Source organism: Lucilia sericata, unplaced genomic scaffold, assembly GCF_015586225.1.
Source record: "Lucilia sericata isolate MDLA Ls3-8-SP2 unplaced genomic scaffold, ASM1558622v1 Contig000621F_arrow, whole genome shotgun sequence".
Classification (NCBI taxonomy): domain Eukaryota; kingdom Metazoa; phylum Arthropoda; class Insecta; order Diptera; family Calliphoridae; genus Lucilia; species Lucilia sericata.
Genome location: NW_023994627.1, coordinates 185,550 through 213,536, shown reverse-complemented (window position 1 = coordinate 213,536; position 27,987 = coordinate 185,550). Strand labels below are relative to the sequence as shown.

The following is a 27,987-nucleotide window of genomic DNA, read 5'->3' as shown; positions in this document are numbered from 1 at the left end:
TCTATAGTCTAGTCTATAGTCTAGTCTATAGTCTAGTCTATAGTCTAGTCTATAGTCTAGTCTATAGTCTAGTCTATAGTCTAGTCTATAGTCTAGTCTATAGTCTAGTCTATAGTCTAGTCTATAGTCTAGTCTATAGTCTAGTCTATAGTCTAGTCTATAGTCTAGTCTATAGTCTAGTCTATAGTCTAGTCTATAGTCTAGTCTATAGTCTAGTCTATAGTCTAGTCTATAGTCTAGTCTATAGTCTAGTCTATAGTCTAGTCTATAGTCTAGTCTATAGTCTAGTCTATAGTCTAGTCTATAGTCTAGTCTATAGTTAGTCTATAGTCTAGTCTATAGTCTAGTCTATAGTCTAGTCTATAGTCTAGTCTATAGTCTAGTCTATAGTCTAGTCTATAGTCTAGTCTATAGTCTAGTCTATAGTCTAGTCTATAGTCTAGTCTATAGTCTAGTCTATAGTCTAGTCTATAGTCTAGTCTATAGTCTAGTCTATAGTCTAGTCTATCTATAGTCTAGTCTATAGTCTAGTCTATAGTCTAGTCTATAGTCTAGTCTATAGTCTAGTCTATAGTCTAGTCTATAGTCTAGTCTATAGTCTAGTCTATAGTCTAGTCTATAGTCTAGTCTATAGTCTAGTCTATAGTCTAGTCTATAGTCTAGTCTATAGTCTAGTCTATAGTCTAGTCTATAGTCTAGTCTATAGTCTAGTCTATAGTCTAGTCTATAGTCTAGTCTATAGTCTAGTCTATAGTCTAGTCTATAGTCTAGTCTATAGTCTAGTCTATAGTCTAGTCTATAGTCTAGTCTATAGTCTAGTCTATAGTCTAGTCTATAGTCTAGTCTATAGTCTAGTCTATAGTCTAGTCTATAGTCTAGTCTATAGTCTAGTCTATAGTCTAGTCTATAGTCTAGTCTATAGTCTAGTCTATAGTCTAGTCTATAGTCTAGTCTATAGTCTAGTCTATAGTCTAGTCTATAGTCTAGTCTATAGTCTAGTCTATAGTCTAGTCTAGTAGTCGATAGTCTATAGTCTAGTCTATAGTCTAGTCTATAGTCTAGTCTATAGTCTAGTCTATAGTCTAGTCCTATAGTCTAGTCTATAGTCTAGTCTATAGTCTAGTCTATAGTCTAGTCTATAGTCTAGTCTATAGTCTAGTCTATAGTCTAGGTCTATAGTCTAGTCTATAGTCTAGTCTATAGTCTAGTCTATAGTCTAGTCTATAGTCTAGTCTATAGTCTAGTCTATAGTCTAGTCTATAGTCTAGTCTAGTCTAGTCTATAGTTCTCTATAGTCTAGTCTATAGTCTAGTCTATAGTCTAGTCTATAGTCTAGTCTATAGTCTAGTCTATAGTCTAGTCTATAGTCTAGTCTATCGTCTAGTCTATAGTCTAGTCTATAGTCTAGTCTATAGTCTAGTCTATAGTCTAGTCTATAGTCTAGTCTATAGTCTAGTCTATAGTCTAGTCTATAGTCTAGTCTATAGTCTAGTCTATAGTCTTAGTCTATAGTCTAGTCTATAGTCTAGTCTATAGTCTAGTCTATAGTCTAGTCTATAGTCTAGTCTATAGTCTAGTCTATAGTCTAGTCTATAGTCTAGTCTATAGTCTAGTCTATAGTCTAGTCTATAGTCTAGTCTATAGTCTAGTCTATAGTCTAGTCTATAGTCTAGTCTATAGTCTAGTCTATAGTCTAGTCTATAGTCTAGTCTATAGTCTAGTCTATAGTCTAGTCTATAGTCTAGTCTATAGTCTAGTATATTGTCTAGTCTATAGTCTAGTCTATAGTCTAGTCTATAGTCTAGTCTATAGTCTAGTCTATAGTCTAGTCTATAGTTAAGTCTATAGTCTAGTCTATAGTCTAGTCTATTTTCTAGTCTATAGTCTAGTCTATAGTCTAGTCTATAGTCTAGTCTACAGTCTAGTCTATAGTCTAGTCTACAGTGTAGTCTACAGTGTAGTCTATAGTCTAGTCTGTAGTCTAATATATAGAAATTTGTTTAAAGTTTGTATTCGAAATAACTTTTATTTTTTAAAACTCTACTAAAATAATTAGTAATTGTCAATGGTAGTTTAAAAACTTATATTTTCTTCAAATTTGGCAACAGGCCAAACACATCTTTTGAAATACAATTTCGTTTTTGTTTTAAAGATTTATTGCATTATTCTTGTTAGACCAACTATATGTATGTAATTTATACCATTTCAAGACTTTTCAAGTTTATTAGATTGAAACGTGGCTTTTTAAAGTTGTGTATCTAACCACAAATAAATTTAAATTTATTACATTAAAGGTTTTATAAACTCATAATAACAAAAGGTTGCACAAATTATTTAAACCCATATATATTTATAATCAAAACTATTAATAGTTTAAATTTTTATAAAAATTTATGCAACCAACTCCAACTATATAAAACAAAAATAAAGTACGTGGTGAAAATTTCATATTTAAAATATATTTAGCTATCAACACAACAGTATGTGTAAACTATACAACAATATCGAAAAAAATTGTAAATATATTTTTTTGTATGTTTTGTACGTGTTTTATTAAAAACTTTCAAATACCACTCTACTTGGATTACTATTGGATTATAAAATCAATAAATAATCAAAAGATTTTGAAAATCATTTAAATTTTTTGCAACGATTGACACATTTTTCCGTAGCGCCATATTTATAGATTTTTTATAACTTTCTTTAAAAAATTGAAAATAACATAAACACTCCTTTTAAACATTAGTACTCATGGTACCTCCTCATCATTCCTAAATGTTGGCTTAAAAATTCATGTTGTTTGGAGGTTTTCTATTTTATGTTTAAATTGCATTAACTGTGTTTGTAAGTTATTTTTTTTTTCATATTATTGACATTTATCTGCATTTTAATGCCAAATCGATTTTGTAATAAAGATAAGGAAGAAAAGCAATGAAAATCTATGTGAAATTTGCGCTTTTGATGTTTTTATGCACTACAGGTTGTATAAGTAATTTTAATTGATTTTATTAACCTGAATTTCAGTGTCACTTTAATTACTTGTTGATTTTATTAATCAATTATCATCTAGTCTAAAGCTATGATCGGTTAAGCGCCTGTAAGACTTGTATTAGTAACACAATAATAGTAAAACAATTAGTTGGTATTCAGATTATAAATGGTTAAAACGAATATTAAATAATGGTACTTTTTGTCTGTTTTAATGAAAGTAATTTTGTGGATTTTATTTTTGAAGAAAACAAAACAAAAGATATAGTCTAGACTATATTTTAGTATAATCTAGACTATATTGTAGTCTATAGTCTACTTTATAGTTTAGTCTATAGTGTATTCTATAGTCTTTAGTCTAGTCTAGTTTAGCCTATAGTCTAGTTTATATTATAGACTATAGTCTACTCTATAGTGTAGTCTATAGTCTAATATATAATCTAGTTTATATTGTAGATTATAGACTACTGTATAGTCTAGTCTACAGTTTAGTCTGTCCTATAATTAAATCTATAGTTTACCCTATATTCTAGTCCATAGTCTAGTAAATAGTCTATTCTTAGTTTAGTCTAAGTATAGTTTAGTCTATGGTCTATTATATGGACTAGTCTAGTTTAGTTTATAGTGTAGCCTATAGTCTAGCCAATACTCTATTCAGTATTCTAATCTTTAGTTTAGTCTACCTATGTAGTAGTCTATAGTCTATATATAGACTAGACTAGTCTATAGACTCTAGTCTATAGTCTAGTCTATAGTCTAGTCTATAGTCGAGTCTATAGTCTAGTCTATAGACTAGTCTATAGTCTAGTCTATAGTCTAGTCTATAGTCTAGTCTATAGTCTAGTCTATAGTCTAGTCTATAGTCTAGTCTATAGTCTAGTCTATAGTCTAGTCTATAGTCTAGTCTATAGTCTAGTCTATAGTCTAGTCTATAGTCTAGTCTATAGTCTAGTCTATAGTCTAGTCTATAGTCTAGTCTATAGTCTAGTCTATAGTCTAGTCTATAGTCTAGTCTACAGTCTAGTCTATAGTCTAGTCTATAGTCTAGTCTATAGTCTAGTCTATAGTCTAGTCTACAGTCTAGTCTATAGTCTAGTCTACAGTCTAGTCTATAGTCTAGTCTACAGTCTAGTCTATAGTCTAGTCTACAGTCTAGTCTATAGTCTAGTCTACAGTCTAGTCTATAGTCTAGTCTACAGTCTAGTCTACAGTCTAGTCTATAGTCTAGTCTATAGTCTAGTCTGTAGTCTAGTCTGTGTCTAGTCTATAGTCTAGTCTATAGTCTAGTCTATAGTCTAGTCTATAGTCTAGTCTATAGTCTAGTCTATAGTCTAGTCTATAGTCTAGTCTATAGTCTAGTCTATAGTCTAGTCTATAGTCTAGTCTATAGTCTAGTCTATAGTCTAGTCTATAGTCTAGTCTATAGTCTAGTCTATAGTCTAGTCTATAGTCTAGTCTATAGTCTAGTCTATAGTCTAGTCTATAGTCTAGTCTATAGTCTAGTCTATAGTCTAGTCTATAGTCTAGTCTATAGTCTAGTCTATAGTCTAGTCTATAGTCTAGTCTATAGTCTAGTCTATAGTCTAGTCTATAGTCTAGTCTATAGTCTAGTCTATAGTCTAGTCTATAGTCTAGTCTATAGTCTAGTCTATAGTCTAGTCTATAGTCTAGTCTATAGTCTAGTCTATAGTCTAGTCTATAGTCTAGTCTATAGTCTAGTCTATAGTCTAGTCTATAGTCTAGTCTATAGTCTAGTCTATAGTCTAGTCTATAGTCTAGTCTATAGTCTAGTCTATAGTCTAGTCTATAGTCTAGTCTATAGTCTAGTCTATAGTCTAGTCTATAGTCTAGTCTATAGTCTAGTCTATAGTCTAGTCTATAGTCTAGTCTATAGTCTAGTCTATAGTCTAGTCTATAGTCTAGTCTATAGTCTAGTCTATAGTCTAGTCTATAGTCTAGTCTATAGTCTAGTCTATAGTCTAGTCTATAGTCTAGTCTATAGTCTAGTCTATAGTCTAGTCTATAGTCTAGTCTATAGTCTAGTCTATAGTCTAGTCTATAGTCTAGTCTATAGTCTAGTCTATAGTCTATCTATAGTCTAGTCTATAGTCTAGTCTATAGTCTAGTCTATAGTCTAGTCTATAGTCTAGTCTATAGTCTAGTCTATAGTCTAGTCTATAGTCTAGTCTATAGTCTAGTCTATAGTCTAGTCTATAGTCTAGTCTATAGTCTAGTCTATAGTCGAGTCTATAGTCTAGTCTATAGTCTAGTCTTATAGTCTAGTCTATAGTCTAGTCTATAGTCGAGTCTATAGTCGAGTCTATAGTCTAGTCTATAGTCGAGTCTATAGTCTAGTCTATAGTCGAGTCTATAGTCTAGTCTATAGTCGAGTCTATAGTCTAGTCTATAGTCTAGTCTATAGTCTAGTCTATAGTCTAGTCTATAGTCTAGTCTATAGTCTAGTCTAGTCTATAGTCTAGTCTATGTTAGTCTATTAGTCTAGTCTATAGTCTAGTCTATAGTTCTAGTCTAGTCTATAGTCTAGTCTATAGTCTAGTCTATAGTCTAGTCTATAGTCTAGTCTATAGTCTAGTCTATAGTCTAGTCTATAGTCTAGTCTATAGTCTAGTCTATAGTCTAGTCTATAGTCTAGTCTATAGTCTAGTCTATAGTCTAGTCTATAGTCTATAGTCTAGTCTATAGTCTAGTCTATAGTCTAGTCTATAGTCTAGTCTATAGTCTAGTCTATAGTCTAGTCTATAGTCTAGTCTATAGTCTAGTCTATAGTCTAGTCTATAGTCTAGTCTATAGTCTAGTCTATAGTCTAGTCTATAGTCTAGTCTATAGTCTAGTCTATAGTCTAGTCTATAGTCTAGTCTATAGTCTAGTCTATAGTCTAGTCTATAGTCTAGTCTATAGTCTAGTCTATAGTAAAGTCTATAGTCTAGTCTATAGTCTAGTCTATAGTTTAGTCTATTGTGTATTCTATAGTCTGATTGACAGTGTAGTCTATACTCTAGTCAATATTCTAGTCTATAGTATAGTCTAATCTTTGTCAGATTTAAATTTGGTAATCGGAAAATATTGGAAAACTTATCGCAAATCATATGATCCAATATTGGTGGTGTAGAGTACCCAAAATATTGAACACAAAATCCATAAAATCTACAGATCTTTGTAAAAACAATAAGTATGCATTTACAAATCATTTGATCATTTGATGATATTTGTCGTGTATGTTGTGCCCAACAAGGAAATGATATCTTGTAGACAATACCGCAATGTCAAGATAGACCAAAAACAGCAACAACAAATGACCCAAACCATGTTACTAGTAAATAGCTTTTTTCAAAACTTTTTTTCAAACTCAAATCAAAACAAAAACTCACATGACGGAAAAGAAATAGAAGAAGAGAATATAGTATTTTTTGTTAGTAGACCAAAAAAAAAACTTAAACTGGCAAAAACCGACCATACAACTAAACAAACCAAACTACCAAATACGAGTAACTAAATAATATTACAAGTTGGACGCCTGCTAAACGTCAGTTGCGTTTAAAACGTTCAAATGCGCGGTTGGGTATTTCTGAAAGAGTTGGTAACGTGTTTTTAGTTTGAAATTATAAAAACGAAATAAAAAAGGTAGTTACTAAAGAAAACAAATAATAAAAAAAGGATAAATTATTTTATGAAAATAAAAATAAAATAATAATATCAATAATTAAGATAAAAGAAAAGTGATTTTATTAAAAATTTACTAATTAAAGAAATTATGATAATAAACATTTAAATGAGCAAATTGTGTTAAAAAAAACAAATAAAAAAGTGAAATCTTTTTTTGTTTAGTTGAAATAAGGAAATAATTTTCTTAAAGAAAAAAATTCTTATAGAAATTTTGTTGTTGTTTATTATTTGATAAACACTTTTGAACTTGTTTTTTTGTTGTTGTGGTTTTGCAAACATTTTGAAAACGAAAAGATCACTTCCCATTATTATCGTCAACTTGTGTGTTAAATTAGGACGTTTTTCTAAAGGTATTTACTTGTGTGAGTGTGTAAGTGTTTTATGCGAGAGTGTGTATGTGTTTATTAACAGGCATTGAGAGGATTTATTATTAAAACTATTGTGCTTTAAATGTGGAGTTCTTGACACTAATAAATCAATAAAGGCGGTTTAATAGAAATGTAAGTTGTTTCTATTTTTTTGGTTGAACAAATCATATAAATAAATTAAACAGTTGTAAGGATTTTCGGTTTAAGTTTTTTGCAAAAAAAAAAGTTTTTTGCCTAAATCTTTTGTTTATTTCATGTTTGTGAAGAAAACAAGTTTGTTTCTTAAGTTTTTTGTTTTAATGTTCTTAAACAAGTTTGGTGTATAGAAAATGTATGAAATTTAATTAAATGATGTGTTAGATACTTGAAGTAAAATTAATACATATTAGTAAATATTTGACCTCAACAGAAAATGAGAGTTAAAGAGATTTTCTGGTAAAGTCCCTTATGATTTGATTAGTTGTGATATTTGTATGACAGATTGTTTTCAAACTATTTTAATAGAATTTTTGAACTATTAAAAGTCTATTTTACAAATTTTATTGTTTTGTTTTCAATATTGCTATCCGACCATACATCCCTTAAAGGTCTGAAGTACTTGAAAACTACGAAATAAACGTTTTTGCCAAGACTATGGACTAGTGTATTGTATATTCTAAACTATGTACTAGTTGGCTAGTTTATTCGCTAGCCTATGCACGACTTTATCGGTTCAGTAGTTGAAAGAATTATGAAAAGTCGACTTTATGATTTTTTTGCAATTTATAAAAAGTCGACTTTCCGTATTATGGCAATTTATAAAAAGTCTATTTTTTGATTTTTAACAATTTTGAAATGGTCGACTTTTTAACTTTTATTAAAACTCACCTTCGCCTAAAAGTTGTTTATTAATTAGTAAAAATTGTTGTTGCAAAAGTGTTCATATTAACTCATAAAACTTTCAAGAGGAGAAGAAAACAAGCGCGTAAACGTTTTCTCTCGTTGCAAACTATTAAAAATTTTGAAAAAAGTCAAAACCCTGAAATCAAGTTATACTTTTCAAAAGGATTGAGCTGCTACGAATCCGAATCAGATTTCAGAATTTCTTCATCATATCTGAAATTCCATATGTCCTGTCAAAACTTCATGTCACGATATCTCGAATACCAGATGTGATAGAGAAATTCTGAGGATTTTGACGATTCGAATTCGGATTCAACCTAGCTCAAGCCTTTAGAAAAGTATACTCTTATCTTTGGATTAAACATTAGTCAGCCTGTGTTATCCTATACAAAATTGAACAGCTGTCTTTTGTTTACCTTTTTGTCAGCTACCGATTATATGTGTTTGTTTTGAAATAAAAATGTGAATTATTTCGATATTACGATGCTTTTAACTAGTTTGGAAGCTTTAATTCTAATTTAAAACCAAAATTTTTAAACATACAGACGGTTTAAAAGTCATGTTTTTGCATTCTTGAAAGATTTTCTAGTTAAATCAAGGTAACATTCCCAGGCCTGGGGGATGTGAGAAGTGTATATATTAGGGTTCTATAAATCGACTTTCGAATAATCGAAAAGTCGAAGTCGACTATTTTGTTTCAAAAAAGTCGATAACTCGACAATCGTCTATGAAAAAAGTCGAAAAGTCGACTTTGTAAATAAAAGTCAAAAAGTCGGAAAAAGTCGAAAACTCGAAAATAGTAGAAAAAAGTAAAAAATAGTCGAAAATTCGAAAAAGTGGAAAAAAATTCGAAAAAGTGGAAAAATAGTCGGAAAAAGTCGAAAATAGTCGGAAAAACTCGAAAATAGTCGAAAGAAGTCAAAAAATTGTCGAAAAAAGTCAAAAACTATAGTCGACTTTTCGACTTTTTTCATTTAGTTAAAAGTCGACTTTTCGACTTATCGAAAGTCGAAGTCAAAAAATTGTCGAAAAAAGTCAAAAACTATAGTCGACTTTTCGACTTTTTTCATTTAGTTAAAAGTCGACTTTTCGACTTATCGAAAGTCGAAGTCGACTATTTTGTTTCAAAAAAGTCGATAACTCGACAATCGTCTATGAAAAAAGTCGAAAGTCGACTTTGTAAATAAAAGTCAAAAAGTCGAAAACTCGAAAATAGTAGAAAAAAGTAAAAAATAGTCGAAAATTCGAAAAAGTGGAAAAAAAATTCGAAAAAGTGGAAAAATAGTCGGAAAAAGTCGAAAATAGTCGGAAAAACTCGAAAATAGTCGAAAGAAGTCAAAAAATTGTCGAAAAAAGTCAAAAACTATAGTCGACTTTTCGACTTTTTTCACAGACGATAGTCGAGTTATCGACTTTTTTGGAACAAAATAGTCGACTTTCGAATAATCGAACAATTGACTTCGACTTTTCGACTTTTTTCGACAAAAAGTCGAAAAGTCGAAGTCGATTGTTCGATTATTCGAAAGTCGATTTATAGAACCCTACTCTATAGATGAAACAAAACGTCGACTTTTATCAATTTATGGAAGTCGACTTTATTATGTTTTGTTATTTACAAAAAAGTCGACTTATGATGATTTTTTGATGGCTTAATTTCACGGTGGTACTTTTACAACTACAGAGTGACCTTATAAGACAACTCACAACCGCCCTTAGTGTATCTTATACTCCAGTGGCCATTTCTTACACGGGTCTCCTGATCCATGTAGTATATGCACTTTGGTGAAGTACTCGAGCTCTGTATGTAATCTCTTGAACATTGCTGTCACATTACGTAACTTCCAAGATGCAAAAACATCACATTCGTTTAAATCCATGCAGATTGATTCCGCAACAGCACCTAGAGACACTTTAGTAAGTCTGGTATGAACAGAGTAAACCCGGAACATACCCTAACAAGGAAGGATAATTCAATGGTATCATCTATATAGGATATATTACATCCATCACCATTCAAAATATCCGACATACTCATATATGGTTTATTAATCGACCTTTATGTTCAAAAAAGTCGGTAAATCGACTATCATGTTGGAACAAATCTAAAATGTCGAAACAAATGATGTATGAAATTTTAACAAATTCTATTTGGATGGACTTTCTATAGAACCAGCCACCCATAATAGGTCTCCCAATTATCACTATTGTTTGAACCTGTTTGCTGTAATGCCTGCAATTTCTCACAAACCCATAATTCTATAAAAATTCCAACATTCACCAATAAAATTTCCATTTATAATTGAACAATTTATCAATTTCGAAAATTTCCCTCTTTTCCCGGCGAAAGTGTAAGTAATTGCTAATTCTAGAATGTTGTACAGGTTGGCTTTAGAATTTCTAAAAACTCTAGCTGAAATAAAAAAATTTCACTTTACAATGCATGACAATATGTTTTTTCCTTATTGGTTAAAACTGGTCTAATGCTAATTCAAGACTTCATGCATACATATGTATGTATCCATTTAATAAAACACAAGTGTGTAAGATAAACTTAACTCATACGCATTTCTTAAAAACCAACTGAAACCAGTAAGTAATAGACTAAATGACTTTGTGAAAAAGTACATTCTTGACCAAAACCAACATCTTCATTTACAATAAACAATATCTTTTATATATAGATCAGCTAGTCTTGTAAAGTTATTATATGGTATGAAAGAAAATCCATTTTACGCACTTTCATATTCTTTGAAAAAATTTAGATACCACTACATACACATGTATTAATAATAAGGCATTGAGCCAATTTAGATTTTTTCATTTGAACCGTATTTTTTATATATTTTTTCATACTACACATTGTACACATTGATTATATTGTGATGCAATATTCGAAATGATGTCAAACATGCGGAAAACTGGTCCTAGCTAAAATAACAAGAAAGCAATATGATGATGATGATAGTGGTAGTAGTAGTAGTAAAATTCTTCAAATGTAGTCATTGTGGCCGCTTTAGTCGTTATGCATGAATTGCCTGATAAACTGATTGGATCTACTACAACAACAACAACCACTACGACTTCTAAGTGCAAAAGGCGGACAAAATGATGAGCCTGATAAACAGGCTTGTGTAAAATATCATGATTGTATGGTATTTACTATAAACTACTTGAATCTAGTGGCTGGCTATTGTGCTAGTAGTAAGTGGTGGGTTAAACTATCGTTCTAGCAAAAGCCAGAGAGTGAATGAGTGAATGGTAGCAAACAGCTTCTTGAATAAGGCGTTCCTTTTAGTGGTCTATACGGTTAAATTAACTATAGAATTATATATTTGCTGTTGATAATCATGCAATTGTTCAATTTATTTGTTTGTGCTGAAATTTAGTTTGTTTTTGCAATTTTTTTTTGTTGAACTTTAAGGCTCTTTTTACTCAACAGCTAACAGCAACAGTGTGACAGATAACAAAACAAGTTTAAATTAGGGTTCTATAGTTGAAACGAAAAGTCGACTTTTCGACTTTTTGCATTTAGTTAAAAGTCGACTTTTCGACCTTTCGACTTTTTCCATTTTATGAAAAGTCGATTTTTCGACTTTTCGACCTTTTCCATTTATTTAAAAGTCGACTTTTAGACTTTTCGACTTTTAGTATTTTATAAATGGCCGACTTTTCGACTTTTTTCGACTTTTCGACTTTTTTCGACTTTTCGACTTTGTTCGACTTTTTCCGACTTTTTTATTTTTTACTACTTTTTGACTATTTTCGATTTATTTCGACTATTTTCGACTATTTTTTTTACTTTTTTCGAGTTTTTCCGACTATTTTAGAGTTTTTGACCTCTTTTCCACTTTTTTAAAATTTTCGACTTTTTCCGACTTTTCGACTTTTTCCGACTTTTCGACTTTTTTCGACTTATCGACTTTTTTCGACTTTTCAACTTTTTTCGACTTTCCGATTTTTTTACTTTTATTTACAAAGTCGACTTTTCGACTTTTTTCATAGACGATAGTCGAGTTATCGACTTTTTTGGAACAAAATAGTAGACTTCGACTTTTCGACTTTTTGTTCTGTTATAAATTGTTCGATTATTCGAAAGTCGATTTATAGAACCCTAGTTTAAATATAACTTTACAGTCTTGAATATAAATCAGACTACAGAGTTGCCTATAGAAATACTGACTATATTTACTAAAGACAATAGCCTATAATACACCATTATCTTCACTACTACACAATCGACTTGTCGATATTATTATGGACTAGCTATATTCTAGTTCATATATGTATGTATAATCTAGACTATATGTGAAGTCTTGATTGTAAATTAGACTACAGTCTTACAAATAGTCTTACTGTAGATTGGACTATATTATTGATATTGAGCAATAGTCTTGACTATACCAAAACTAGGCTTGATAATTAACTTGAATATAGATGAGACTATAGTCCTCGCTATAGATCAAACAATAGTTCTGACTTCAGATTGAACTGTATTACTGACTATAAATGAGACTATAGTCCTGACTGTAGATCAATCTATAGTGCTGACTATAGATGAGACTATAGCCCTGACTACAGATCAAACTATAGTCCTGACTTTATATCAGACAGTAGTCCTGACTATAGATCGGACCATAGTCCTGACTATAGATCGAACTACAATCTGACTATAGATCAGACTATAGAGCAGAGTATATGATTATAGATCAGACCGCAGAGCAGACTATATGTTTATAGATCAGACTGTAGTTCTGAACTATAGGCTAGTTAGTTAGTTAGTTAGATAGTTAGTAGTTAGTAGTTAGTTAGTTAGTAGTTAGTAGTTTTAGTTAGTTAGTTAGTTAGCTTAGTTCGTTAGTTAGTTAGTTAGTTAGTTAGTTAGGTTAGTTAGTTAGTTAGTTGTTAGTTAGTTAGTTAGTTAGTTAGTTAGTTATTAGTTAGTTCGTTAGTTAGTTAGTTAGTAGTTATTAGTTAGTAGTTAGTTAGTTAGTTAGTTAGGGAGTAGTTAGTTAGTAGTTAGTGTAGTTAGTTCGTTAGTTAGTTAGTGTAGTAGTTAGTTAGTTAGTTAGTTAGTTAGTAGTTAGTTAGTCGGTAGTAGTTAGTTAGTAGTTAGTTAGTTAGTTAGTTAGTTAGTAGGTTAGTAGTAGTTCGTTAGTTAGTTAGTTAGTTAGTAGTAGTTAGTTAGTTCGTAGTTAGTTAGTTAGTTAGTTAGTTAGTAGTAGTTAGTTAGTTAGTTAGTTAGTTAGTTAGTTAGTTAGTAGTAGTTAGTTAGTTAGTTAGTTAGTTAGTTAGTTAGTTAGTTAGTTAGTTAGTTAGTTAGTAGTTAGTTAGTTAGTTAGTTAGTTAGTTAGTAGTTAGTTAGTTAGTTAGTTAGTTAGTTAGTTAGTTAGTTAGTTAGTTAGTTAGTTAGTTAGTTAGTTAGTAGTTAGTTAGTTAGTTAGTTAGTTAGTTAGTTAGTTAGTTAGTTAGTTAGTTAGTTAGTTAGTTAGTTAGTTAGTTAGTTAGTTAGTTAGTTAGTTAGTTAGTTAGTTAGTTAGTTAGTTAGTTAGTTAGTTAGTAGTTAGTAGTTAGTTAGTTAGTAGTTAGTTAGTTAGTTAGTAGTTAGTAGTTAGTTAGTTAGTTAGTTAGTTAGTTAGTTAGTTAGTTAGTTAGTTAGTTAGTTAGTTAGTTAGTTAGTTAGTTAGTTAGTAGTTTAGTTAGTTAGTTAGTTAGTTAGTTAGTTAGTTAGTTAGTTAGTTAGTTAGTTAGTTAGTTAGTTAGTTAGTTAGTTAGTTAGTTAGTTAGTTAGTTAGTTAGTTAGTAGTTAGTTAGTTAGTTAGTTAGTTAGTTAGTTAGTTAGTTAGTTAGTTAGTTAGTTAGTAGTTAGTTAGTTAGTTAGTTAGTTAGTAGTTAGTTAGTTAGTTAGTTAGTTAGTTAGTAGTTAGTTAGTTAGTTAGTTAGTTAGTTAGTTAGTTAGTTAGTTAGTTAGTTAGTTAGTAGTTAGTTAGTTAGTTAGTAGTTAGTTAGTTAGTAGTTAGTTAGTTAGTTAGTTGCTTAGTTAGTTGGTCACTCTGTTATAAATCTTTGGATTACAAGCATTACATTAGTAAGTACCACTATGCAGTATGTTTTATTACTGCGGTTTGTTCTATTTGTATAAAACGTTTCTGAAATAGATTTGCCTGTCAAATTTAACCTAAAAGTGTAAGGCATTCTTTACACCTAATAAATCCTACACTAACAATTTATCAATGTTAAGTTAAGGTTGTGTTAAACATTTGACTCAACTACGAAAGGAATGTTAATTGAGTTGTTGGATGTTTGTCTTAAATAAATCAGGTTTGAGGCTTAAGTCTTCTGTTGTGCACCCACTTTATTATTTATTAGATTTTTTCCTTTATTATGAAATATGTATTTCTTTTCAACACTTAATATTAAATTAGTTTTTTTTTTTTGTAAAAGCGAAATTATATTTTTTGCTAAACAGTTTCTCTTTCAATCACTCGAATTTTCTTAATAATACACACACACATGTGACCTATTTCAATGGTAAACTGTTTGTTTGAAATATATAAATTCTATAATTTTCATGGCCATTTCATTATGATCATCTTCATGATTTTATAGCTTCTGTCAAAGTATAACTATCCGCTGTCAACTTGAAATTAACAAGAAATTTTAAACTGATATTTATGTTATAATAAACATAAGTTTTCTTTATTTCCATAAAAACAAACTAAACTAAAGATATAAAAAATCTATGAATGCAAGTAAGTGCGTGTCTCTTTAAAGATAGTAAGAGATACTATACTATTGCTAAGATACTATAGTAATGAAATATTTCGATATTGTATGTATGTTTGAATGATTGGTGCTTGTGTTTATGTTTATGTGTAAAAACTAGACAACTGTGTGATGATTTCTATTAAACAAAATCCTTGTCATTCTTATAAAGTAAAGTGGAGAAAATTCTGTTCAAAATGACACTCAAATATTTATTTTTTTTTTTCATTCGTTTAAAACGTGTTTGCGTGATTTTTGAAGTATTTGTTGTTATTATTGTGAAGATGAAATTGAAATCAGAAAATTCTTGTGTAAATTATATGTATGTAACTTGTTCATACAACTACACATTAACACCAATAAAATAATTAAATTAATAAAATTGTTTACAAGTTGTGAGCGTCTAAAAATTATTAAGTAATTAATTTTTAATAAATAAAAAAAATGAATTACCCATGAAAAGTTTCTGCTTAAAACTTTAGACTAGACTCTAGACCAGAATATAGACTAGACTATAGACTAGACTATAGACTAGACTATAGACTAGACTATAGACTAGACTATAGACTAGACTATAGACTAGACTATAGACTAGACTATAGACTAGACCTATAGACTAGACTATAGACTAGACTATAGACTAGACTATAGACTAGACTATAGACTAGACCATAGACTAGACTATAGACTAGACTATAGACTAGACTATAGACTAGACTATAGACTAGACTATAGACTGACCTATAGACTAGACTATAGACTAGACCATAGACTAGACTATAGACTAGACTATAGACTAGACGATAGACTAGACTAATAGACTAACTAGACTAGACTATAGACTAGACTATAGACGAGACGATAGACTAGACTATAGACTAGACTATAGACTAGACTATAGACTAGAACTATAGACAGACTATAGACTAGACTATAGACTAGACTTAGACTAGAACTATAGACTAGACTATAGACTAGACTATAGACTAGACTATAGACTAGACTATAGACTAGACTATAGACTAGACTATAGACTAGACTATAGACTAGACTATAGACTATAGACTAGACGATACTAGACTATAGACTAGACTATAGACTAGACTATAGACTAGACTATAGACTAGACTATAGACTAGACTATAGACTAGACTATAGACTAGACTATAGACTAGACTATAGACTAGACTATAGACTATAGACTAGACTATAGACTAGACTATAGACTATAGACTAGACTATAGACTAGACTAAGACTAGACTATAGACTAGACTATAGACTAGACTATAGACTAGACTATAGACTAGACTATAGACTAGACTATAGACTAGACTATAGACTAGACTATAGACTAGACTATAGACTAGACTATAGACTAGACTATAGACTAGACTATAGACTAGACTATAGACTAGACTATAGACTAGACTATAGACTAGACTATAGACTAGACTATAGACTAGACTATAGACTAGACTATAGACTAGACTATAGACTAGACTATAGACTAGACTATAGACTAGACTATAGACTAGACTATAGACTAGACTATAGACTAGACTATAGACTAGAATAAACTAGACTATAGACTAGACAATAGACTAGACAATAGATAGACTAGAATAGACTAGACTATAGACTAGACTATAGACTAGACTATAGACTAGACTATAGACTAGACTATAGACTAGACTATAGACTAGACTATAGACTAGACTATAGACTAGACTAGATAGACTAGACTATAGACTAGACTATAGACTAGACTATAGACTAGACTATAGACTAGACTATAGACTAGACTATAGACTAGACTATAGACTAGACTATAGACTAGACTATAGACTAGACTATAGACTAGACTATAGACTAGACTATAGACTAGACTATAGACTAGACTATAGACTAGACTATAGACTAGACTATAGACTAGACTATAGACTAGACTATAGACTAGACTATATAGACTAGACTATGACTAGACTATAGACTAGACTATAGACTAGACTATAGACTAGACTATGACTAGACTATAGACTAGACTATAGACTAGACTATAGACTAGACTATAGGATAGACTAGACTATAGACTAGACTATAGACTAGACTATAGACTAGACTATAGACTAGACTATAGACTAGACTATAGACTAGACTATAGACTAGACTATAGACTAGACTATAAACTAGACTATAGACTAGACAATAGACTAGACAATAGATAGACTATAGACTAGACTATAGACTAGACTATAGACTAGACTATAGACTAGACTATAGACTAGACTATAGACTAGACTATAGACTAGACTATAGACTAGACTATAGACTAGACTATAGACTAGACTATAGACTAGACTAGATAGATAGACTAGACTATAGACTAGACTATAGACTAGACTATAGACTAGACTATAGACTAGACTATAGACTAGACTATAGACTAGACTATAGACTAGACTATAGACTAGACTATAGACTAGACTATAGACTAGACTATAGACTAGACTATAGACTAGACTATAGACTAGACTATAGACTAGACTATAGACTAGACTATAGACTAGACTATAGACTAGACTATAGACTAGACTATAGACTAGACTATAGACTAGACTATAGACTAGACTATAGACTAGACTATAGACTAGACTATAGACTAGACTATAGACTAGACTATAGACTAGACTATAGACTAGACTATAGACTAGACTATAGACTAGACTATAGACTAGACTATAGACTAGACTATAGACTAGACTATAGACTAGACTATAGACTAGACTATAGACTAGACTATAGACTAGACTATAGACTAGACTATAGACTAGACTATAGACTAGACTATAGACTAGACTATAGACTAGACTATAGACTAGACTATAGACTAGACTATAGACTAGACTATAGACTAGACTATAGACTAGACTATAGACTAGACTATAGACTAGACTATAGACTATAGACTAGACTATAGACTAGACTATAGACTAGACTATAGACTAGACTATAGACTAGACTATAGACTAGACTATAGACTAGACTATAGACTAGACTATAGACTAGACTATAGACTAGACTATAGACTAGACTATAGACTAGACTATAGACTAGACTATAGACTAGACTATAGACTAGACTATAGACTAGACTATAGACTAGACTATAGACTAGACTATAGACTAGACTATAGACTAGACTAGACTAGATAGACTAGACTATAGACTAGACTATAGACTAGACTATAGACTAGACTATAGACTAGACTATAGACTAGACTATAGACTAGACTAAACTATAGACTTAAAATAGATTAGTTTACTTTTTGTGTAAGTTGTTTAACATGCATTTGTGGAATTTTTGAAAAAAAATATATTATTGTTGTTGTTAAAACTCCTTATCAATCATTTGTAATACATATAAAGCTCATCGCCAACTTAACAATCTAAGTGGAAATACCTTTCAAAACAGAAATCTACACTCATTTTGAATTATATAAATGACCGACAAAGTAATCACGTTTATAGAGAAAGAGGATTTGTTCAAAACTATGGATAATGAAAAAAAATAAAGAAATTGAACTTTGGCAAAGAATGAAACTATATTTCTGAAAGAAAAAACGATTTATTACTTAAAAAGTGACACTCTTCTGTGAAAACATGTCTGCCAAATTTTCGATCTAACACTGTTGACTACTTTTTGATATATCATAACTGTTGGTTTGTCTTAGTAGAACACTGTAGGTAGGGTATTTATAAGGATGTGGGTCAGTTAAAGACTTTTCATTTAATGAAAGAAATTGTTTTTTTTTTTCAAATATGTAAATTTAATTAAGAGTTAAATAAAAAATGACAAAAAAACAAGTTTCTTCTCGTCGTTGTAAATGTAGTAGTGGTGGTTGCTTTTAGTTTTCTTATTAAGAATGTATGAAAATAAAGTTTGCTGCTTAAGTCTTTTGTTTTTATGTCACTGCTGGAAAAATTCCTTAGAATTCTCACGCTTTTTAATAGTATTTCATTGGTAATGAAAGTGAATCAACCAAATATACCACAAAACAATGATTTATTACATAATATTGTGACGAAAACGTGCTTTGCAAGAATTTCCAAATTGTCCAAACGAATTTAAATGCAAACTGACGTCAAAATCCATGTATGTATATGGTTACTCGAGACAGACAGACATACTGGTATGGTATGTCTGCGATTTAGCACACTTCCTTATAATTTTTCGATGCGATAACCGATATAATCAAGTGTCTGTTTATTTCGAACGTGTTTGTGTGTGTTTGTTTGTGTTACTATGTGTGACACAATCACAAATTTAATCAAAATATTTTGTATATTTGTAATTTAATGAAATGATATCAATAATCGAAACATTACTTAATTGTTATTCAAAATCAGTAGTAAACGTCAAATGCATTACAAAACTTTCTATTGTGACACATTCAATTATAGTGAATTGTACCTCACTTTTATAACAAAACATTGACATTATTATTTAAATTAATAGTTTTTTGTTTGTTTACGTTTTCGTTATAAAACAATTAAGCCTCTTATTTAAAATTTAATTCTATATTTTTTGCTAATTATTAAAGTTGTTAATGGGCGTGTGTTCGATGACCCTTTATTGAACCCCCTATTAAATATTGATAATTGTTTTAAGTGGCTAATAATTTTTATTATTAAATTCTGTCACGCGTTTTTATGAAATTTTATTTTTGAAATTATTTAATTAAATACTTGAAATTCACTTTCATTTATTTTAGTTTTTTTTATTGGTTTTGTTTTTATAAATTTTTCCCCTTTTTAATTTGTTTATTTTCTTTCGTCATTAATGTTTTTTCCTTGTGATTATTAACATACAGGTCAGGTTTTTGTTTTAACAAAAGCTTTTAGTTAATGCAAAAACAGTTAAGCTTAATTTAAAAACAATTTATTATTTATAAATAATGTTTTGCAGGTACATATTTGCAATTTATGTTTATAAATAACTTTGATTTACAATTTAGGTTTTGAATTAAAATTTTTGAATTTTTAAGAAATTAATGGAAAATTTTGGGATATTATATAAAAGTGTATAAGTTATGTGAATGTAAAGGTATTTTTATGGTTTTTATACGTTATTTTAAAAACATATAAAACAAATTGTGCATAAGATATTTGTTCAATCAAATTGTGTCGAATTTTAAATCAAAAATAGTGGATGTGCAAAATATCCCAATCTTTATTTTAATAAAAGGTTTTAAGCTAAAAAGATAATAAATGAAGTTCAATTTTAAATTCATGTTTTCGAACATTCAAGTTTTCTAGTCAGTTCTACTTCAGTTCTAGTTGAGTTCTAGTTCTAGTTCAGTTCTTGTCCAGTTCTAGTTCAGTTCTAGTTCAGTTCTAGTTCAGTTCTAGTTCAGTTCTAGTTCAGTTCTAGTTCAGTTCTAGTTCAGTTCTAGTTCAGTTCTAGTTCAGTTCTAGTTCAGTTCTAGTTCAGTTCTAGTTCAGTTCTAGTTCAGTTCTAGTTCAGTTGTAGTTCAGTTCTAGTTGAGTTCTAGTTGAGTTCTAGTTCAGTTCTAGTTCTAGTTCAGTTCTAGTTCAGTTCTAGTTCAGTTCTAGTTCAGTTCTAGTTCAGTTCTAGTTCAGTTCTAGTTCAGTTCTAGTTCAGTTCTAGTTCAGTTCTAGTTCAGTTCTAGTTCAGTTCTAGTTCAGTTCTAGTTCAGTTCTAGTTCAGTTCTAGTTCAGTTCTAGTTCAGTTCTAGTTCAGTTCTAGTTCAGTTCTAGTTCAGTTCTAGTTCAGTTCTAGTTCAGTTCTAGTTCAGTTCTAGTTCAGTTCTAGTTCAGTTCTAGTTCAGTTCTAGTTCAGTTCTAGTTCAGTTCTAGTTCAGTTCTAGTTCAGTTCTAGTTCAGTTCTAGTTCAGTTCTAGTTCAGTTCTAGTTCAGTTCTAGTTCAGTTCAGTTAGTTCTAGTTCAGTTCTAGTTCAGTTCTAGTTCAGTTCTAGTTCAATTCTAGTTCAGTTCTAGTTAGTTCTAGTTCAGTTCTAGTTCAGTTCTAGTTCAGTTCTAGTTCAGTTCTAGTTCAGTTCTAGTTCAGTTCTAGTTCATTTCTAGTTCAGTTCTAGTTCAGTTCTAGTTCAGTTCTAGTTCAGTTCTAGTTCAGTTCTAGTTCAGTTCTAGTTCAGTTCTAGTTCAGTTCTAGTTCAGTTCTAGTTCAGTTCTAGTTCAGTTCTAGTTTCAGTTCTAGTTCAGTTCTAGTTCAGTTCTAGTTCAGTTCTAGTTCAGTCTAGTTCAGTTCTAGTTCAGTTCTAGTTCAGTTCTAGTTCAGTTCTAGTTCAGTTCTAGTTCAGTTCTAGTTCAGTTCTAGTTCAGTTCTAGTTCAGTTCTAGTTCAGTTCTAGTTCAGTTCTAGTTCAGTTCTAGTTCAGTCTAGTTCAGTTCTAGTTCAGTTCTAGTTCAGTTCTAGTTCAGTTCTAGTTCAGTTCTAGTTCAGTTCTAGTTCAGTTCTAGTTCAGTTCTAGTTCAGTTCTAGTTCAGTTCTAGTTCAGTTCTAGTTCAGTTCTAGTTCAGTTCTAGTTCAGTTCTAGTTCAGTTCTAGTTCAGTTCTAGTTCTAGTTCTAGTTCAGTTCTAGTTCAGTTCTAGTTCAGTTCTAGTTCAGTTCTAGTTCAGTTCTAGTTCAGTTCTAGTTCAGTTCTAGTTCAGTTCTAGTTCAGTTCTAGTTCAGTTCTAGTTCAGTTCTAGTTCAGTTCTAGTTCAGTTTCTAGTTCAGTTCTAGTTCAGTTCTAGTTCAGTTCTAGTTCAGTTCTAGTTCAGTTCTAGTTCCAGTTCTAGTTCAGTTCTAGTTCAGTTCTAGTTCAGTTCTAGTTCAGTTCTAGTTCAGTTCCTAGTTCAGTTCTAGTTCAGTTCTAGTTCAGTTCTAGTTCAGTTTCTAGTTCAGTTCTAGTTCAGTTCTAGTTCAGTTCTAGTTCAGTTCTAGTTCAGTTCTAGTTCAGTTCTAGTTCAGTTCTAGTTCAGTTCTAGTTCAGTTCTAGTTCAGTTCTAGTTCAGTTCTAGTTCAGTTCTAGTTCAGTTCTAGTTCAGTTCTAGTTCAGTTCTAGTTCAGTTCTAGTTCAGTTCTAGTTCAGTTCTAGTTCAGTTCTAGTTCAGTTCTAGTTCAGTTCTAGTTCAGTTCTAGTTCAGTTCTAGTTCAGTTCTAGTTCAGTTCTAGTTCAGTTCTAGTTCAGTTCTAGTTCAGTTCTAGTTCAGTTCTAGTTCAGTTCTAGTTCAGTTCTAGTTCAGTTCTAGTTCAGTTCTAGTTCAGTTCTAGTTCAGTTCTAGTTCAGTTCTAGTTCAGTTCTAGTTCAGTTCTAGTTCAGTTCTAGTCAGTTCTAGTTCAGTTCTAGTTCAGTTCTAGTTCAGTTCTAGTTCAGTTCTAGTTCAGTTCTACTTCAGTTCTAGTTAGTAATTGTTCAGTATTAGTTCTAATGATTTAATGACACACAACTTGTAATAATCCTGAAAAGTAATTTTAGGAACTTCTAAAAACATTAAAATGAAGTTTAAGCTTTAAAGCCAGTTTTAACAATTTCCTTATTTATATAAAATTTTTCATCTAATTCATTTAATTTTCCATTTTCCAGTAATAAATAACATAAACCATGAGTTCAACGTGGCTGTGCTTAGAAAACACCTCAAAAATAGTTTTATTTTTAATTGCATTTACGGTGTTGATAGCACACACAACATGTACAACAGCAACAACAAACAAAGACACTGCTACAACACATGCGGAAACAACACATGTCAATACACTGGCAGATGAAATAGAAAAGGAAGAATTTGTTGATACAGATTCCCAGCAGCCACATTCACGTAGAAAACGTTTAGTATGGATAACAGATGATGGACGCTTGGCATTGCCACCAGGCACTACATTAACATTTACCCCCACCATTGCTTTACCATTGGTCAGACATCCTCCGGAGGGGTTCTTTTCAAACATGTCCATCAGTTTTCCCGTAACAAGTGAGTAAAAATACATTTTTAAATAGCAGACAAACAAAAGTGAAAATTTGTAATTTTATTTTCCAGTTGATTTCGACAAATTGGGTCTGACCGACAACCAAAATCCGTTGGGTGATTTGCCGCCTATATTTTCACGTTCATTTGGTCACTCGGCGGGGGAAATGTTGGGCAACTACATGACTAAATATTTACATTTCAAACGGAAACGTGATCTAAGCGAACAACAAAAACAATATACACAATCGAGAAATTCTAATTTCAATATCAAGGAACATGTGAATGATGATCATGTTGACTTGCCTCAATTGCCAGAACGTTTTAAGCATATATTCCATGGCGGTGAAAGGTATAAACTGTTTTTTGGCTTTTACAATCATATGTATAATGTAAAAAGAAATGTAATTGATTTCATTTTTGTTTTTCTAGAGTAATTTTATATGGTGTGGTAGAAGATTTTCTCTCTACGTTCGGCATGAATGGCAAGGCATGTCTGTTGCGCACGATCTGTGAGGTTCATTCGAGAAAAATCGATCATTATGGTGTGTTTGGTGAAATGGCGAAATTGTTCTTGACGTAAGTTCGTAGTGAATATTTTGAAATATGTAGAGTGATTATTGAGTTCTAGATCTAGTTTAGTTCTTGTTGTTTTTAGTTCTGTTCTAGTTCTGTTCTAGTTCTGTTCTAGTTCTGTTCTAGTTCTGTTCTAGTTCTGTTCTAGTTCTGTTCTATTTCTGTTCTATTTCTGTTCTATTTCTGTTCTATTTCTGTTCTATTTCTGTTCTATTTCTGTTCTATTTCTGTTCTAGTTCTGTTCTAGTTCTGTTCTAGCTCTGTTCTAGTTCTGTGTTAGTTCTGTGTTAGTTCTGTTCTAGTTCTGTTCTAGTTCTGTTCTAGTTCTGATCTAGTTCTGTTCTAGTTCTGTTCTAGTTCTGTTCTGTTCTAGTTCTGTTCTAGTTCTGTTCTAGTTCTGTTCTAGTTCTGTTCTAGTTCTGTTCTAGTTCTGTTCTAGTTCTGTTCTAGTTCTGTTCTAGTTCTGTTCTAGTTCTGTTCTAGTTCTGTTCTAGTTCTGTTCTAGTTCTGTTCTAGTTCTGTTCTAGCTCTGTTCTGTTCTAGTTCTGTTCTAGTTCTGTTCTAGTTCTGTTCTAGTTCTGTTCTAGTTCTGTTCTAGTTCTGTTCTAGTTCTGTTCTAGTTCTGTTCTAGTTCTGTTCTAGTTCTGTTCTAGTTCTGTTCTAGTTCTGTTCTAGTTCTGTTCTAGTTCTGTTCTAGTTCTGTTCTAGTTCTGATCTAGTTCTGTTCTAGTTCTGTTCTAGTTCTGTTCTGTTCTAGTTTGTTCTGTTCTAGTTCTGTTCTAGTTCTGTTCTAGTTCTGTTCTAGTTCTGTTCTAGTTCTGTTCTAGTTCTGTTCTAGTTCTGTTCTAGTTCTGTTCTAGTTCTGTTCTAGTTCTGTTCTAGTTCTGTTCTAGTTCTGTTCTAGTTCTGTTCTAGTTCTGTTCTAGTTCTGTTCTAGTTCTGTTCTAGTTCTGTTCTAGTTCTGTTCTAGTTCTGTTCTAGTTCTGTTCTAGTTCTGTTCTAGTTCTGATCTAGTTCTGTTCTAGTTCTGTTCTAGTTCTGTTCTGTTCTAGTTCTGTTCTGTTCTAGTTCTGTTCTGTTCTAGTTCTGTTCTAGTTCTGTTCTAGTTCTGTTCTAGTTCTGTTCTAGTTCTGTTCTAGTTCTGTTCTAGTTCTGTTCTAGTTCTGTTCTAGTTCTGTTCTAGTTCTGTTCTAGTTCTGTTCTAGTTCTGTTCTAGTTCTGTTCTAGTTCTGTTCTAGTTCTGTTCTAGTTCTGTTCTAGTTCTGTTCTAGTTCTGTTCTAGTTCTGTTCTAGTTCTGTTCTAGTTCTGTTCTAGTTCTGTTCTAGTTCTGTTCTAGTTCTGTTCTAGTTCTGTTCGAGCTCTGTTCTAGCTCTGTTTGTTCTAGTTCTGTTCTAGTTCTGTCTAGTTCTGTTCTAGTTCTGTTCTAGTTTGTTCTAGTTCTGTTCTAGTTCTGTTCTTTCTTCTAGTTCTGTTCTAGTTCTGTCTAGTTCTGTTCTAGTTCGTTCTAGTTCAGTTCTAGTTCAGTTCTAGTTCAGTTCTAGTTCAGTTCTAGTTCAGTTCTAGTTCAGTTCTAGTTCAGTTCTAGTTCAGTTCTAGTTCAGTTCTAGTTCAGTTCTAGTTCAGTTCTATTTCAGTTCTAGTTCAGTTCTAGTTCAGTTCTAGTTCAGTTCTAGTTCTAGTTCAGTTCTAGTTCAGTTCTAGTTCAGTTCTAGTTCAGTTCTAGTTCAGTTCTAGTTCAGTTCTAGTTCAGTTCTAGTTCAGTTCTAGTTCAGTTCTAGTTCTAGTTCAGTTCTAGTTCAGTTCTAGTTCAGTTCTAGTTCAGTTCTAGTTCAGTTCTAGTTCAGTTCTAGTTCAGTTCTAGTTCTAGTTCAGTTCTAGTTCAGTTCTAGTTCAGTTCTAGTTCAGTTCTTTTTCAGATCTAGTTCAGTTCTAGTTCAATTCTAGTTCAGTTCTAGTTCAGTTCTAATTCTAGTTCAGTTCTAGTTCAGTTCTAGTTCAGTTCTAGTTCGGTTCTAGTTCAGTTCTAGTTCAGATCTAGTTCAGTTCTAGTTCACTTCTAGTTCAGTTCTAATCCTAACTTTTCTCTTTGCAGTGTTACAAGATCACCCTTTTCGGATCTAATACCAGAATATGTGACAGCTCAAGAAATCGGTGAAGGTCGTACTGCTCCCGGCGAATGTTTCCCATATCATAAAGAATGTCCCAGAAGTGTATTTAAAGTCCTGCAAACTCATAAATACAGGTAATTAAAAAACTCCAAAAAATAAGATTATTTTTATTTTAAATATTTTAAAAACATGTGTTCTTCCAGGGAACCCCCCAAAGGTGAGTATCACGAGCAAGAGGCAGTAGAAATAACCAAACCACAGCTACCCGAAAATTTATCAGCTGCTGAAATTTTAGAACAACAAGTTACAGAAACGGGAAATCCCGTAGATAATGAAATTGAGGGAACACAATACAATAAAGCCAAAAGTAATAATCAATATTCCATGTAAAGTTTGTAAAATAATTAGAAAAAAAAAATAATAATACTCGAACCAAGAATTTAAATTATAAAACATAAAAAATCTCTATGTTGTTATATTTAGTTAATTAATTATTTATTGAATTTATTTATAAAATTATTTATTTATTTATTTATTTATTTATTTTTTGTTGTAAATGTTGTAGATTTTATATGTAAATGCAAATGAGTGTTCTATGAAAGTCATATTTTAGTTAAATAAGACATTATAAAAGAAAATGTAAATTATATAAATGTTGGCTAATTTATTTATTTAAATGTTTATTTATTTTTTTATACTTTTTGTAAATAATATTATTAAACGAAATTATTATCTTATTTATTTTATTGTAGAGTAGTATTTAATAAAATTAAAAGAAAATAATAATTTTTATACAAAAGTTGAAAGTAATTTTATTTTCTAAGTAGTTATGCTCCAGTTCAGTTCTAATTTTGTTGAAGTTCTGTTCTAGTTTTGTTCTAGTTCTGTTCTAGTTCTGTTCTAGTTCTGTTCTAGTTCTGTTCTAGTTCTGTTCTAGTTCCGTTCTAGTTCTGTTCTAGTTCTGTTCTAGTTCTGTTCTAGTTCTGTTCTAGTTCTGTTCTAGTTCTGTTCTAGTTCTGTTCTATTCTAGTTCTGTTCTAGTTCTGTTCTAGTTCTGTTCTAGTTCTGTTCTAGTTCTGTTCTAGTTCTGTTCTAGTTCTGTTCTAGTTCTGTTCTAGTTCTGTTCTAGTTCTGTTCTAGTTCTGTTCTAGTTCTGTTCTAGTTCTGTTCTAGTTCTGTTCTAGTTCTGTTCTAGTTCTGTTCTAGTTCTGTTCTAGTTCTGTTCTAGTTCTGTTCTAGTTCTGTTCTAGTTCTGTTCTAGTTCTGTTCTAGTTCTGTTCTAGTTCTGTTCTAGTTCTGTTCTAGTTCTGTTCTAGTTCTGTTCTAGTTCTGTTCTAGTTCTGTTCTAGTTATGTTCTAGTTCTGTTCTAGTAGTGTTCTAGTTCTGTTCTAGTTCTAGTTCTGTTCTAGTTCTGTTCTGTTCTGTTCTGTTCTATTTCTGTTCTAGTTCTGTTCTAGTTCTGTTCTAGTTCTGTTCTAGTTCTGTTCTAGTTCTGTTCTAGTTCTGTTCTAGTTATGTTCTAGTTCTGTTCTAGTAGTGTTCTAGTTCTGTTCTAGTTCTGTTCTAGTTCTGTTCTGTTCTATTTCTGTTCTATTTCTGTTCTAGTTCTGTTCTAGTTCTGTTCTAGTTCTGTTCTAGTTCTGTTCTGTTCTGTTCTAGTTCTGTTCTGTTCTAGTTCTGTTCTAGTTCTAGTTCTGTTCTAGTTCTGTTCTAGTTCTGTTCTAGTTCTGTTCTAGTTCTGTTCTAGTTCTGTTCTAGTTCTGTTCTAGTTCTGTTCTAGTTCTGTTCTAGTTCTGTTCTAGTTCTGTTCTAGTTCTGTTCTAGTTCTGTTCTAGTTCTGTTCTAGTTCTGTTCTAGTTCTGTTCTAGTTCTGTTCTAGTTCTGTTCTAGTTCTGTTCTAGTTCTGTTCTAGTTCTGTTCTAGTTCTGTTCTAGTTCTGTTCTAGTTCTGTTCTAGTTCTGTTCTGTTCTAGTTCTGTTCTAGTTCTGTTCTAGTTCCGTTCTAGTTCTGTTCTAGTTCTGTTCTAGTTCTTTTCTAGTTCCGTTCTAGTTCTGTTCTAGTTCTGTTCTAGTTCTGTTCTAGTTCTGTTCTAGTTCTCTTCTAGTCTGTTCTAGTTCTGTTCTAGTTCTGTTCTAGTTCTGTTCTAGTTCTGTTCTAGTTATGTTCTAGTTCTGTTCTAGTTCTGTTCTAGTTCTGTTCTGTTCTAGTTCTGTTCTAGTTCTGTTCTGTTCTATTTCTGTTCTAGTTCTGTTCTAGTTCTGTTCTAGTTCTGTTCTAGTTCTGTTCTAGTTCTGTTCTAGTTCTGTTCTAGTTCTGTTCTAGTTCTGTTCTAGTTCTGTTCTAGTTCAGTTCTAGTTCTGTTCTAGTTCTGGTTCTGTTCTATTTCTGTTCTAGTTCTCTTCTAGTTCTGTTCTAGTTCTGTTCTAGTTCTGTTCTAGTTCTGTTCTACTTTTGTTCTAATTCTGTTCTAGTTATGTTCTAGTTCTGTTCCAGTTCTGTTCTAGCTCTGTTCTAGTTTGGTTTAGTTCTATTCTAGTGCTGTTTTAGTTTTGTTCTAGTTCAGTTATTGTTCTGTTTTGGTTTGTTATTGTTTACATAAACTTATTTCTTATTCAATGCAATTCCTAT

General features: G+C 31.2%; 1 protein-coding gene across 1 annotated transcript; it reads left to right on the top strand.

The window, feature by feature from the left end:
- Window positions 1–6,546: 6,546 nt before the first annotated feature.
- LOC119606768 lies at window positions 6,547–25,789 on the top strand. Its single transcript, XM_037960351.1, has 6 exons — window positions 6,547–6,630; window positions 22,295–22,679; window positions 22,746–23,025; window positions 23,106–23,252; window positions 25,343–25,492; window positions 25,562–25,789. The coding sequence occupies exons 2-6, from the start codon at window positions 22,313–22,315 to the stop codon at window positions 25,746–25,748; spliced, it is 1,131 nt and encodes a 376-aa protein (XP_037816279.1). The 5' UTR covers window positions 6,547–6,630; window positions 22,295–22,312; the 3' UTR covers window positions 25,749–25,789.
- The last annotated feature ends 2,198 nt before the right edge of the window (window positions 25,790–27,987 follow it).